Source organism: Colletotrichum abscissum (assembly GCF_030869225.1).
Source record: "Colletotrichum abscissum strain IMI 504890 chromosome Unknown Scaffold_8.1, whole genome shotgun sequence".
Lineage (NCBI taxonomy): Eukaryota > Fungi > Ascomycota > Sordariomycetes > Glomerellales > Glomerellaceae > Colletotrichum > Colletotrichum abscissum.
This window is the reverse complement of record NW_026850525.1, coordinates 1,508,816-1,522,399: the sequence shown is the minus strand read 5'-3', so window position 1 is coordinate 1,522,399 and position 13,584 is coordinate 1,508,816. Positions and strand designations below refer to the sequence as shown.

General features: G+C 52.5%; 2 protein-coding genes across 2 annotated transcripts; one reads left to right on the top strand and one right to left on the bottom strand.

Annotated features, from left to right (window-relative positions):
* Positions 1-232: 232 nt before the first annotated feature.
* On the top strand, positions 233-5,149 carry CABS01_04499 (RecQ family ATP-dependent DNA helicase; the record flags this gene model as incomplete). Its single annotated transcript, XM_060537870.1, has 3 exons — positions 233-380; positions 429-3,904; positions 3,962-5,149. 3 exons carry the CDS (start codon positions 233-235, stop codon positions 5,147-5,149), a joined length of 4,812 nt encoding a protein of 1,603 aa, XP_060390715.1.
* A 1,526-nt stretch (positions 5,150-6,675) lies between these two features.
* Positions 6,676-9,506, bottom strand: CABS01_04498 (uncharacterized protein; the record flags this gene model as incomplete). The annotated part of the gene is made up of 2 exons (XM_060537869.1): positions 6,676-6,855; positions 6,903-9,506. The coding sequence occupies 2 exons, from the start codon at positions 9,504-9,506 to the stop codon at positions 6,676-6,678; spliced, it is 2,784 nt and encodes a 927-aa protein (XP_060390714.1).
* Positions 9,507-13,584: the final 4,078 nt, after the last annotated feature.

Genomic DNA, 13,584 nt, shown 5'->3' with positions numbered 1-13,584 from the left:
GCTATCTAAACCCACCGATCTCGCCTTTCCACCAGCCCACGACCCCTCCGGTGCCGACTCTTCACAATCCCAGAGCCGCTTTGGTAGCTCAAGCTCCCAACAAGAGCTTCCGACTCGACCAAATCCCCAGTCAATACCTGGCAGGACGCATGCAGGATCTGCACTTCATGTCCTGGACGCGGTGGAACAGCCACGGGACTCTAGGGTGGCAACAACGGGAAACTCCGCGTCCATGGCGAGATTGACATCTTCCACAAGGCCTAGAAAGCCCTCGTTGGCGGTGAAACAGCAGCAACCGCCACAGCAGCTGTTGACGCCCTCTTCGACGACGAGTGGTGGCAGATTCCAGCAAGCTTACACAGCTAAGCTTCGGCAAGAAGGTGAATACAGACTTCCCATCTGAAAGTACACTGACTGACCGACTGTAGATGCAGAGAACGAGCGGAACCGGGCTGCTCTATCATCTTCGCAAGAAGGAAGACACAAGCCGGCGCCGGCACCCACGCCGGACTTCCTCGACGACGACGATGACGAAATTCTCGACCTGACTGGCAATGATACCGTTTTGTCATCAGACTCAGTGGGATTTGATGATGGGGTTACCATATGGAACGAGGCGCATGCGTCAAGACCGGAGCCGCTGAGCAAACGAGGGCAGAAGCGGAAGAGCACTGAGATGAGCAAAGCGGGTGACTTGGAGTCGGATTCGGACGAGTTCCCAGACATCTACAAGACGTTAGGAACACCTGCGCCAAAGGGTAGTCGTTCGGTTAAGGGACCGAGGACGATTCCCTCCAGTATTCGTCGAGCAACTACCGACAAAGGGGTCATTGAAGAGCGTACTATTACACAAACAATCAGTCGGACCCAGCGTACCTACAGAATGTCTGAAGAGCCTACTGGGAACGGCACACCGCGACGATTACCTATGGCTTCGGGAGGTCAGCAGGTGCTTGGCCGGACACCAAGCAAGGCTTTACGGATATCGTCAAGTCCAGAGTCGAACTCCAGAGTCGGGTCACTAGATCTCCAAGCACAGAAGCAACGCAGCAAACCCCGGGTAATACAAGATACGGATGACGAGTTCGATGACGGGGATCTTGATGAAGAGCTTCTTGCTACACCAAGCCGCCACACAGGCTCAACGATGCCGTTTACGAATCCTAGGCCAAGGCCAGCATCGATTCCTCTCGATGACACCATGCTATCTGATGGGCTTGTTGCTCCTGATACCCCCTCCAAACCTACCTCATCGGTGCTGCGACCGGAAAGCCACGAGGCTCCAGCCGAGACGAGCTATGCACCCTTGCCATCTCGAGATCAACCGACGAATTCCACGTCCCAGCAAAGCACCTCTTCACAGACGCAAAAGTCTGCTGTGCTTAAGTTCATTCTAAACAACAGAGACTCCCTCAAGGCCAGGGAGAAGATGATTCAAGACCAGCGCGATCAGAACCTGAAGGACTATGCCAGGGTCTTACGAGAAGGCACTAAAGAAGATCGTGCCCAACTTAAGATCGCAAAGGAATTGTTGCTGAAACAACAGGCTGGGCTGGAGGAAGTTTCTGAGCTGCTTAATGCACATGCGGCACTTGAAGATGAGAGAGAGTCTCTCGCAATGCAGATTGCCGATGCGTACAGCGAAGGTCGCGATACTGAAGAGGAAGAGAACCGCTTAGATGAAATCGCCGACAAAGTCAAAGATTTGGAGCAGTCCATCGATGAACTTCTCCCTGGTGTCGGCATAGTGGACGAAACCTTCATCGAAGAATACCGCAGATCCAAGTCCGTGGTCATGAGCACGCAGCCTGGCCACAAAATGTCTTCTAGGGCATCCAGGGATATACCAGGACTCACGGAAATGGATAGTCAAGTCATTCACCAGACACAATTCCCCGGGTCGTCAAGGCTTACTGACCCAAGAGATCACTCGCCGCCGCCGTTTCCCCGGAGTCGACCGGCAGCTCCAAGGAGTCCGAAACCTGTTGCACCAAGTGCCAAGCCCCGTCGACGCGATGAGTTCGAAGATGAATTCTTCGATGATATTGAAGACGATTACGGCGCATTCATTCCTCCCCCGCCACCTGTGTCTAGGCCAACACCAAATCGAAAGAGTCCTCCCAAGAAAGCGGGTCATCGTGCTCAAGACATGTCCAGCGACTACGGCGATGATGCAGACGCGGACATGCTTGCACTGGCTCACGACTTCGAGCTTCGGCAGTCTTCGTCTGCCGAAACAACGAGAGGCCGCAGTGCACTGACTTCGACATCGGGCAATGCTGTTCAGCCTTTGAAGGCAGTCGAACCACTAAAGAAGAGAGAGCCTTCGAAAGCGAAGTTGTCAATGCCACCAGAGCTGATGAAACACCCTTGGTCAGCAGACGTGAGGAAGGCTTTGAAAGACAGATTCAGGATGAGAGGGTTTCGCTCTAATCAGCTTGAGGCTATCAACGCCACACTCGGAGGTGAAGATGCTTTCGTGCTGATGCCAACCGGCGGCGGTAAATCCCTTTGCTACCAACTTCCAGCTATTGTTACTAGCGGCAAGACGAGGGGAATTACGATTGTCGTCTCCCCTCTGCTTAGTCTTATGCAAGATCAGGTGGATCACATGTCAGCTGTCAATATTCAAGCTGTTTCGCTCAATGGCGAGACGAGTTCCCAGAAGCGAAGTCAGATTTTCTCTTCGTTCAAAGAGAGGAGTCCGGAACTTTACATCCAGCTGCTCTACGTCACGCCGGAGATGCTGAATAACAGTGACAACTTCATGAGGGCCCTAACCAGTCTTTACTCCAACAAGCGGCTCGCACGAATCGTAATTGACGAGGCACATTGTGTCAGTCAATGGGGTCACGACTTTCGGCCAGACTACAAGGCACTAGGCAAACTTCGCAACCACTTTCCTGCTGTTCCCATTATTGCACTTACGGCCACAGCGACTCAGAACGTCATTGTCGACATCAAGCATAACCTAGGCATGGACAGCTGCCAGGTCTTCAGTCAGAGCTTCAATCGCCCAAATCTCACGTATGAGGTTCGGCGGAAAGAAAAGGAACTGATCCACAAGATCGCTGATTTGATTATGTCCAAGTACGACGGACAATGTGGAATCGTCTATACTTTGTCGAGGAAAACCGCAGAGCAAGTCGCCGAGAAGCTGCGTTCTCAGTATGGCGTCAAAGCAAGTCACTACCACGCGCAGATGACTCCTGAGGACAGGATCAGAGTACAGAGGGAATGGCAAGCGGATAGGATCCATGTCGTTGTAGCGACAATTGCGTTCGGCATGGGCATTGATAAGCCTGACGTCCGTTTCGTTATTCACCATTCGATCCCCAAGAGCTTGGAAGGCTACTACCAAGAAACAGGGCGCGCTGGGAGAGACGGTAATCCTTCGGACTGCATTCTATTTTTCGGTTATCAGGATGTAGCCACACTGAAGAAGATGATTTCGCAGGGCGAAGGAAGCGAGGCACAAAAAGAACGGCAACGAATGATGCTCAATCGAGTCACTGCGTTCTGCGACAACCGGGAAGACTGTCGCCGCGTTGAGATTCTTCGCTACTTTGGCGAACAGTTCAACTCTGACGAGTGCGAGAAGACCTGCGACAACTGTCGAGCAGGCGCTGTCTTTGAGCAGCAAGACTTCTCTGAACTTGCCGTTGGAGCTATACAGACCATTCAACTTCACGAGCGCCTGACTATAAACCAGTGCAGTGAAATCTTGATGGGAAAGAAGTACCAAAAGACAATTGATCCGCATCCTGACGATCCTCATGGCATCGCAAAGGGGATGAAGAAGCATGAACTCGAACGCATCATCGATAGACTTACAGCTGAGGAGGCCCTAGAGGAGGAGAATGTGGTGAACAAGAGGGCCGGTATCGCGATCCAGTATCTCATCGTAAGTTGCTCTACTGCTTATATCTGGCTCTATTCAATAAATCTAACACGTTCGTAGCCTGGTCGCAACGCCCACTTGTTTCTCAATGGCCGACGCAAACTATTGTTATCGGTCCAGGTTTCTGATAGGAATAGGGAACCATTGGCACCAAAACCCAAAAAGCGGACCCAAAAGAGCAAGAAGAACGAAGAGCAGGACCTGGACGAAGAACCGCCGAGGAGACGCCTGCCGCCTTCGACCAACGTGTCTTCGCCAGCGCAAGCTCGAAGAACGCAAGACAAGAGGTCAAAGGGCAAGTCCCTTGCGACCGTCATCGATTCTGACGAGGAAGACGAGGTGCTAAGGCAAGAGATGGCAGAGGAAAGTCTTTCGCTACACGCAAACGGCTACATCAAGGATGGCTTTGTCATGTCCGACAATGAATCTGACGATGGATTCGAGCCACTGCCCCCACCTCGAAAACGTGGGAATGCCTCCAAGCCGGTTGGGCCCCGTATCGAGGAGGACATACGCCTAGGGGCACTTGACGAACTGCACCAAGACGTCGTCCACAATTTTGTCCAGGAGGCTAAGCAGCTCGAGGAGTCTCTGCGGAATGCGCAAGGGCTCCGAAAACCTCTGTTTTCCGAGAAGAGTTTCCAAGAAATGGCTATCCGGTGGACAGAGACTCTCCCTCAAATGCGACAAATTTCAGGGATTGAGCCAGAAAAGGTGGATAAGTTTGGGAGCAAATTCGTGCCCCTGATAAAGCGTTTTCACAGCAACTACAAGGCAATGCTCAGCTTTGCGGACGAAGACGAAGACATGGAAGCCGAAGAGCAGAGCATCGTCGATTTGATTAGCTCCGACGAAGACGAGAACATGGATGATGAGGAAGAGGAAGAGGAATCTTCGAAGTATTTCAGTAGTGGACCGCCTCCCCTCGCGCCTTCTGTCCAGGAATGGAACCAGCGAATGAAGGAACTAGATACGGCGCCTCCGAGCCGAGCCTCATCGTCAACTTCGACAAGGGGGCGTGGTGGTGCTCGAGGCGGTCGGAGATCAGGGGGTCGCAAGGGCTCCAGCTCATGGGCAAGCAAAAAACAAGGAGGCGGCGTTACCAAGAAAAAGGCTTCTGGCGGGACAAACAGAAGAAGCAGCGGCGGGGCATCAGCTTCGAGAAACAGCGCCGTGACCAGCTACTTCTCCAAGGGAAAAAGAGGTGGTGGCGGTGGCGGCAGCGGTATCGGGCTGATGCCACACTGAGAAGCCGGTGAGAAGGGCTAGCATATGATATATGTGTTGGTATGGAACTAGACATACCTAAAGGGATACAACGGACGAGAGGAACATCAAACATGGCTGGGGTCAGGAACACAAGACACATGCTCCACTTTATTCGAGAAGCAAACATTCATGAGGCAGGGGGGAAACGGTCGTGACAAGTTGGGGGAGAAGAAGTTTTATACCTTTCATGTCTCAGGGCGGCGATGGAGCAAGCGATTCCGTACGATGATGATTTCAGGGGCAGGCGTCGCCCGGTCTACAAGCATTCTCTCAGGCGCAGCATAGGCACATTTTGGCATTTTAATGTTGACCATGAATGATTAAGACATGTATTCCTCTGCCGTACTCAAGATGCTCCCCGATGTCACAACCTTTATGGCAGATGATTCTCTTGCTTCATAACATGACCAGACTAGCGCTAGGTTTTACTCAGTCCCAATTCGACCCTGATGTATGAGAGTAACTTTGGGACTCGAAAATACGAATTATCAATTTGCGTCTTTTCGCGCAGCTAGCTATCTAAACCCTCTCTCTACGCGTCTCCTGCCCTCCGGCCCATCCCACCATTCCCGTGAGATATCAGTATCATGAGGGGTATAAAGTCCGTTCGCGAGGTCCGATCCATTCATTGCAATACAAGTGGTGTCTTTTGTTTTGTTTGTTTTTGAGGGTATAGCCTCGGGTTCATCGGAGCGCGACTTGGGGTTTCCGTGCAGTGCATCGTGACGGTGATGGCTCACGATCATATTGGACTTTCCCACATTCGTCCGAAATCAGACTCCATGTTTCCCCTCCTGGTATAATACTAAAAAGACCGTCAGGCAGGTATCCTCCTGCCCAAGATTGAAAACTCAAACGCCCCTCGACGGATCCCAATCCGACGCCTCGCCATAAAGCAAATAAAGTAGGATCAATCAGTGGCACTGCCGTGAAAGAGGGTATTCGAATATGTACAAAATTCAATATCGTGGTGTGATGCCAATCCGGCCGAGGCAAAGAAAGTCGAAAACGACCCAAAGCCTTGTCCTCCGTTTCTGCCATTGGTGCTTCGTCAAGTCCGCCAGCGGGGTTTGCCTGTCACCTCAGCTACCGCCTCGTTTTGCTGCGTAATTGTTGCCAACGGAGAACTAAAAACCCTCCTTTGCCTGGATAAAAGAGACTCCTAGCCCCTCCATCGAGGCTTCTGGCTAGAGGTGCTTTTAGACAGCTCTGGAAGAGTCTTGCGTGTAGTATTCCGCGACACTGATCGGGTTGGAGGGGTCTCCATGCCACCTGTCGTACTGCTTGCTTTGAGTTGTGGCAATTGGCTAGTTCGACGCGTCGATGCCAACGAGCTTGCAGGACGGCTTGGTACGGCTCTGTCGGCAAATGAGTGAAGCTTGGGTGGTTGAAGAGAGGCACGTCGGCTGGACTGAGACTCCAGACCGGACGTAGAGACAGATGAAGATAAACGCGGCTTAGAGAGTGTCTGCTGAGAATACGGGCCAGGTGAGGCCAGACGCTCCCTAAAAGACAACTTCGATGGGGCCCTCTTCGTAGGTGTGTCCTCGGGCATGGGCGACGCGGATGATTCTCGGGTCAGGGGGCTCCGAAGGGTTGGCAACCTCGTACCGCCGGGCGATGAAGATCGCGGGGTCAAAGAGGATGATGGACGGGCGGCTGGCGATGTCTTCTTGGCGTAGGGGCTAGGGCAGGTGAGGGTCAAGGGTTTGAAGTTGTGACCGATACCAACATCAGTAGTGTTGGTCGAACCATTCCACCTGGGCCGATTAGGCTGCGTGGAAGCAGGTCTGGGGATATTGCCCGCAGATGGAGTGCCAAGCCCCGAAGTCATGTTGGACAATCGAGGTACCAAGGGCTTGCGAGGCATTTGAGAGGAAGGTGTTGGCAACGACGACTGTCTTCTTCCCGATGGCTGCGGCAAGTGACTGTTGGTGCTCACAGAACGGTTCTTGGCCATCTTGTTTCTGGGAGTGACTGGCTCTAATCCGAGACTCGACATAATTACCGAGGAAGGAGGGGAGCTGCCGGGAGTATCGCGGCCACTACCAATCGTGGAGCGATCATTTGACAGCATGCTGGAGATAGAATCCCTCAACTGCTGGCCTCTGGTATCCACGTGAACTTCGTCCACAACCACGTCCATCTCTCTCATCTCATCCTTGATCGATTCCCATTTCGCCTGCATCTCGGCATGCAAACGTAGAATTTCGCCATTGACAGTTAAGCGGTCCTTAACACCCTTGTCGATGATGGCCAAAACTCGCTCGATAGCTGGGCCATAATGCGTCTTCTTGGCGTCGTAACTCTCGATCTTTTTGATCATTGTCGGTGGGTTGCTCAGATGCGTACCGGTGTCGACAGCTTCCCTTAGCTTGATCATCGATCTCTCAACTGATTCGATCATCTTTTGGGCCTGTCGTCCTGCTCCGCGAAAGACAATGACCCAGCGATCCTCACCCAGCTCCTTACGCAGTGATTCGGCATCCTTTTCCAGCTTTTTGTAACTGCCATCAAGACCTGTGCGTCGCATGTCCAATTCCTCACAAGCAGTTGGGAAAGATTTCTCGGCTCGGGCAGCGAACACCGCGAGCCGCATGGGGAGGAAGTCTAGCGATGCGCGCAAGGGTTGCATCCGCGCGAATAGGGCTAGAAGACTAGAATCATCTTGTGACAAAGTGGGTGTAGGGGTTCCTGGAGACGTTGATCCAGGACTGAGCGGAAGACCAGGTAGGCTGAAGCGGTTTTGCGCTTGCATCCTGGCGACGGGAGGAGGAGTATCCTCAACAATATTCTCGAGGTCTCCAATGTCGACGCCGTCGCCGCCTGCGGCAGCCATCAAAGACTTGTGGCGTCTTTCTTCCATCTCGAAGACCAGACGGCTCAGTTCGTCCATTTCGCTTTGGATGTCTCCCAGAACACTGTTCCACAGTTCCTCCCACTCCATCGCGATTTCGACTTGTCCTTTGACGGTATTGAGTGCTGCTTTGATGTTGGCCCATTCCTCGATGATGGACTCCATTTGGGAGACGGCGCGATGGAGATCTTCGGGCGGAACGTCGGCAATGTCTTCGCGGCCTTGCAGTTCTTCGATAGCACCGACGTACACTTTAATCAATTTCTCGAAGCGATGTATGGCGTTCTCGACCTCTTCGTATCCTTCACGACCTCCCGCCGCGGCCCACTCAACGTCATCATCGCTATCCAGACCGCCAATAACCTCTGATGCCTTATAGATCCAACTTCTAATTTGCTCCGCAGCGTTGATCAAAGCTTTCGATGCGACCTGTGCTGTCGGGATGGCAGACACCTTGCTGGACAAGGACTCTGCATCAGGAAGCTGGAGTGATGTAAGTTGAGCTAGCTGATTGGCGAAAGATGCGCGGGAAAGCGTGTAGATAGAACCGGGTCGCTGATGACCGGGAGTAAAGTATGACGCAAGATCAGGCGTAAACTCGACCGCTGGCACCGGCGGTGTATCTTTCGGAGGTGGAGGTGGTGGTTGATCGGAGGCGGGAAGGGCTCCATTGCGTTCGAGATGCTCTCGTCTAGTCTCAAGTTGTACCTTGGTACCGTTCCCATTGGTGTGGTCAGGCAGACGGTATTTATGTGTCTCCATGTCCAAGGGCGCCGTTGTTATGATCTCGGGTAGGACAAGAGACGCGCCCGGGGCAACGCCTGGCGAGGATGACAATATCCAAGTGTTGGGGTCTTCTCTCGAAGCAGTAGAAGATGCAGTCTGTGGTCTCGGTTCGTCGGACGATGTAAAGCCCTTCCAAGGGCGACCGCGTCGATTGATCTTCGATTCGACGGAACTCGCCTTATGGTTCTCGTCTATCAAGCGAATCTGGTCTTCAGGCAGGCGCCCAACTTGGTCTTGTTGAAGTGGTTGGTCTGTTGACTTCTTGTGCGAGGTAAAGCCGAGCGCTTTCAATCGGGCGGCGAGATTGGGTGAGGGTTTGCGAGTTTGTTTTGCCTTATTCGTTGTAGGGGAGCCTGCTGGTGTGGTGTTTGTGGATTTTGAAGTTACTGTGTTATCATTTGTCGGTCGTGAGGACGGTTTGTTTTCGGTGGTGTCGATGATGTTGTTGTTTACAACCTGGGGCTGCGGGTTTAGCTGGAAAAGTTGCGGGCTGGAGACGTCAGAGAAGCCAAGGGTCAAGTGGTCTGCTGTAGTAGTGGCTTCCTGGGCCTGCGCCTGGTCCTCCGCGTGCAGCAGGCGCTGTGGTTGGTGGCTGGAACACGAGTCTCCAGAGGGGACAACGGCACAAGCAGTTGTATTTGTGTTGTTGCAGCTGGCCTCTGCCTCTGCAACCGATCCTTCCGTGGCTGACATTTGTTCTTAGTGTTTTGTGGGCAAACCTTCAATTGACGTGACAGCCCTTTTGCGGTTTTCTGTCCTTGATTCTAACGCAGGCCCCGCGCGCCTCTGTAGAGACAATCGCCTCTTGCAGTTAATTCTGCTGCAGTACGGTACGTGGCCAGTCGGAGACGGATGACAATGAGAGTACGACTGAGCTGGCTCGTGGATAGGCTGGGTCCGGTGGTCCTGAGCTCGAGTGATGACTGGGTCTAGCAGACTGATCCTCGCCGGGTTCAGTTGGGTCATCTGCGGGTTGTCGAATGAGGAGGATCGATGAGCGGCGCTGGAATGCTGGGATTGCTGGATGCCTGGGCGAGCTCGTCAAGCGCACTGTTGTCAGTGCCTTAGTCGGTGGGGTACGCCGCAGCATTCAGCGACCAGGGAGTCTGGGGGAGCCGGCGAACGGGAATGTAATCGATATTGGAGGCAACAGACATACGCCGGAGTATTAGGTATGGGAGTGCAGACGCCGGTCGGTACTGGTGTGGTTCTTTGTTGGGCGTCCACGCGATTGGGCTGGGATGCAGAGGCAATTCGTCCAACAAAGCGCCAAAGATTTGAATGGATTGCCTAGCGCGGCATCGGAAAGGTAAGGGTGAGAGGTACGTATGGGATATGGACGGGTCTCGCAAGACCTCGGGAGTTTGGAGACCAGCAGGATGTCAATTCAGTCTCTGGCTTAATTGGCGTTCGTTCTTTGCTCGGATCGGTCGCATGCGATTATGCTAGGTTGGTCCTTGCTCCGGCGCAAGTAGGAGGAGGACTAATGTAGGCGAGGAATCTCCAAGAGCGATCGAGGAGGGACGAAGCGATGAATTCAAAGGCGTCGTGTCTTGTAGTAAGGCGTCCGGGTCGACTGGGTGAATGAGGCAGAAGAGACAAAAGGAATGGAAGAAGCAGAAGAAGAAGAAGACGAGAAGAGATTGGGCAGCAGGAATGCTAGAAACAGTGTGTGAGGGAGCGACGACGAAAGTCAAAAACGTTCTCCGGAGTATTACCTCTGGCGGAGTGTTCGTATTAGTCAAGATGAGGTGGAATAAGGTATGGAAAGAAAGCACTGGCCAGAAAGAAGGAAAGAAGGGAAAAAGGGAAAAAGGAAGGAAGGGAAGGGAAACGAGTGCCTTCCGAGAATGAATTCGAATCGGGGGGGGTTGGAGGGGAACGATTTAGGAATTCGGGAAGGAAGGCGATGAGGACCTGGGCGATTTGCACAAGACGCGGCGGGCTCGTTTTCTTATCCCTTCATCAACGGCGTCCCGTAAATTGTGATACTTTATTGATTTGCACGAAGCTGCGCAAGCTACATCAAGCTAGCCTCTACCTTATTCTGGAGCCGAGCCTTTCCCTCATCTCTCTAACCTTACCTCGACTCCGTGACCCATCGTCAATGTTACACGGAGAACTCAATAGAGCATGGAGCCACAGACCGATTGTGACAAGACGAGACTTGACTCAAGCATGAGCTACAACGCCCATCTGCGGCCTCCTTCTACCAGTACGACACATCACAGCAAGCTGTCTCACAGACATAACATGCAGCCGTTGAATACATATATCTTTGTGCGTCGCCATCGTCAACACTTGACGACTAACACCGTCTGTTCCTCGACCACAGTTACATCGGCCCAAGCTTACTTATCTGCCCAGTCGTTCTCGACGCTCGCTCCTTGGCCCCCGGACGATGAAACATCCTTCGACTCCTTGCACATGTCCTTGTTGATTTCCTCCGAAAAGTTTCGCCATGTTCAACAATCATCGTCTTTGACACAAAAGACGCCCGCATCTATTGAAGCATTCGTCGAGACATGTTTTCCCTTTGTACGGCAGCAAGGTGGTGGCATTAGCCTTTACTACCACAAGCTAACCTCGGACATAGCTGTTTATGATGTCGTTTTATGCTCAGACAACGAATGAACGTCTCAAAAGATGGATTTCAAGGTACTCGTCTCTAGATTGCCGCCGCCAAACGCACAATTTCGAACAAATTGTCAACAGAGTAGCGATTGCTCAACCGTCAACGTATCGACCCGCGACCATGCCCCATGTCGCTCACGAACCAAGAGTTCATTGCTCTTAGGGTCTAACATTAGTGCCCTTGCAATCCCCGAGTGGACCACCACGTTGCTCGAGACAGCTCTTATTAGAGAGCCTTGACCATATTTCCGCAAGTTACGACGTTGCAGTGGTATCACCACTTGTGGCAGCTGGTGTCCTCTCCTCTCCGCCGACCCTGACCGCAGTGGCAGACCTCGTTCCCCGTTCTGGACTGGTCACCCGCTAGCTGGCCGGGAGTCCTGGCTCTTCGGAAGCCCGTGGAAGATTGGATGAGCCGGGGGGACCCTGTGTCGTGGGCCAGCGGATCGGTAGCCGTGGGCCGTAGGGCCTCGACGCTTCGCGCACAGTTCCAGAGACCCGGACATGTCCTTCTTGCTTCTCGGCTTGGGCAAGGGCTGTTGCATCAACCACGGTTGACTGATCGGTATTTCATATGCACACGTTGCGTTTCAAGAACCAGCAGCACGAGCCGTTCGGCGCCTGATGTTTCTCACATGTGCCAGTCCAACAGGCATGGCCGTTGATACGCTGATACTAGGTCAGGTAACAGAATCTAACAGAATCTAACAAAGACTCACACATTTCGGGACAAGTGTTGTCGGATTGAGCCGCGACACCAACGGCTAGTGCTGCATAGCATGCTGCATATTAAGACGTCGGGCTTATGCAAGGTACTGGCAGTTCTATTAACGGCAATAGGTTGGATGAATGTCTCTCGTCCAATTTCCTGAGAAACTTGGATGCACGTCATACCCAATTCTGCCTGCACAGATTTTGTGCTCCTCATTTATACACGCATTGGTACAGATCACGGATGAGGTTGAGCACAACGCCATTGATTATATTGGGAGGGGAGTCGTGAGTGGAGAGGTTAGCCCCTCAAGCTGACATAGAGTTGTCTGACGCGATGGCTTGCATATTACTTGCATTACCGGAATCACCAGGGGGCCAGAATGGAAAATGACAGAGATGCGGAAATGGAGAGTTTTGCACTCAGCATACCTAACATACCATGCTTGAGAGCACAGAAGCAGAAGAACAAGGGTGAGGGCAAGACACAGGCAGGCACTACTTCACCTAAGACTTTTCAATGCAGCATACTTGGTCCTTAGGGGTATGTTTAAACTCCCTACCAGGTAGTGTGGGTCTGACTAGGGTAGAGCAGTGACTCTCAATGGCCAAAATTTTGTTCGACGTGCACAAGAATCTCGAAAGTAATGCTGCTGATGTAATCTCGAGAAGCATGGGCGAAGATACCTGACAAGGGGGTTAAACTTTGGCCTGATACCGTAGTATATCTTTTATATTCCGAGGCCGCAGCGAACTTGCAGAATGTCTCTTCGGAACCTATCGATCCACTTGCTCGGAGAATCAAGATGTTGAGACACTGACAAAAGGTCGGCCAGCAGACGAATAGAGCTTCTGCGGGACAGGGTCAAGCATGGGGCAATGGTCTAGAGTCTGGCGGGAATGGCCGGGCCGCGACACGGATAGGGCAAGAAGCAGAAAGGTATGGCCCTTGGCGCCATGTGGCTGAGGTTGCGCGATAATTAACAGCCATGCTTAGTCCTGTTTCTCTCGCAACTTGTCTTTCTGCGCTCCTTGGAGTGCACCCATCATTTTCGTGCATTCTGGGTGGGAAATCCTCAGTATATTTGCCGACCAACCAGCGAGGAAGTTAATATCGATGCGGGAGGGAGCCCGTGTTTGGGATTGACGAAGAAAGAGGGGGGTTTGTTGGTCTGGTTCATCTCGATATCGGGAAACACGGAGGCTTTTGGCGGAATGAGATTATCCACTTGTGCTTTGTTGGCCGGACGAGCTGCTGCCAGCTGGACATTTTTTATGATTTGTGCCCCTGAAAATGTCATCACCACGGGAATTCGACTTGCAACAAGGTAGAGGGATGGGATAATGAGCTCAACGACAGCTTGGGATGCAGGAGGGCTGATGTTTCTCATGCCTAGGGTAGCTTTATCATATAGTTAGGATAAAG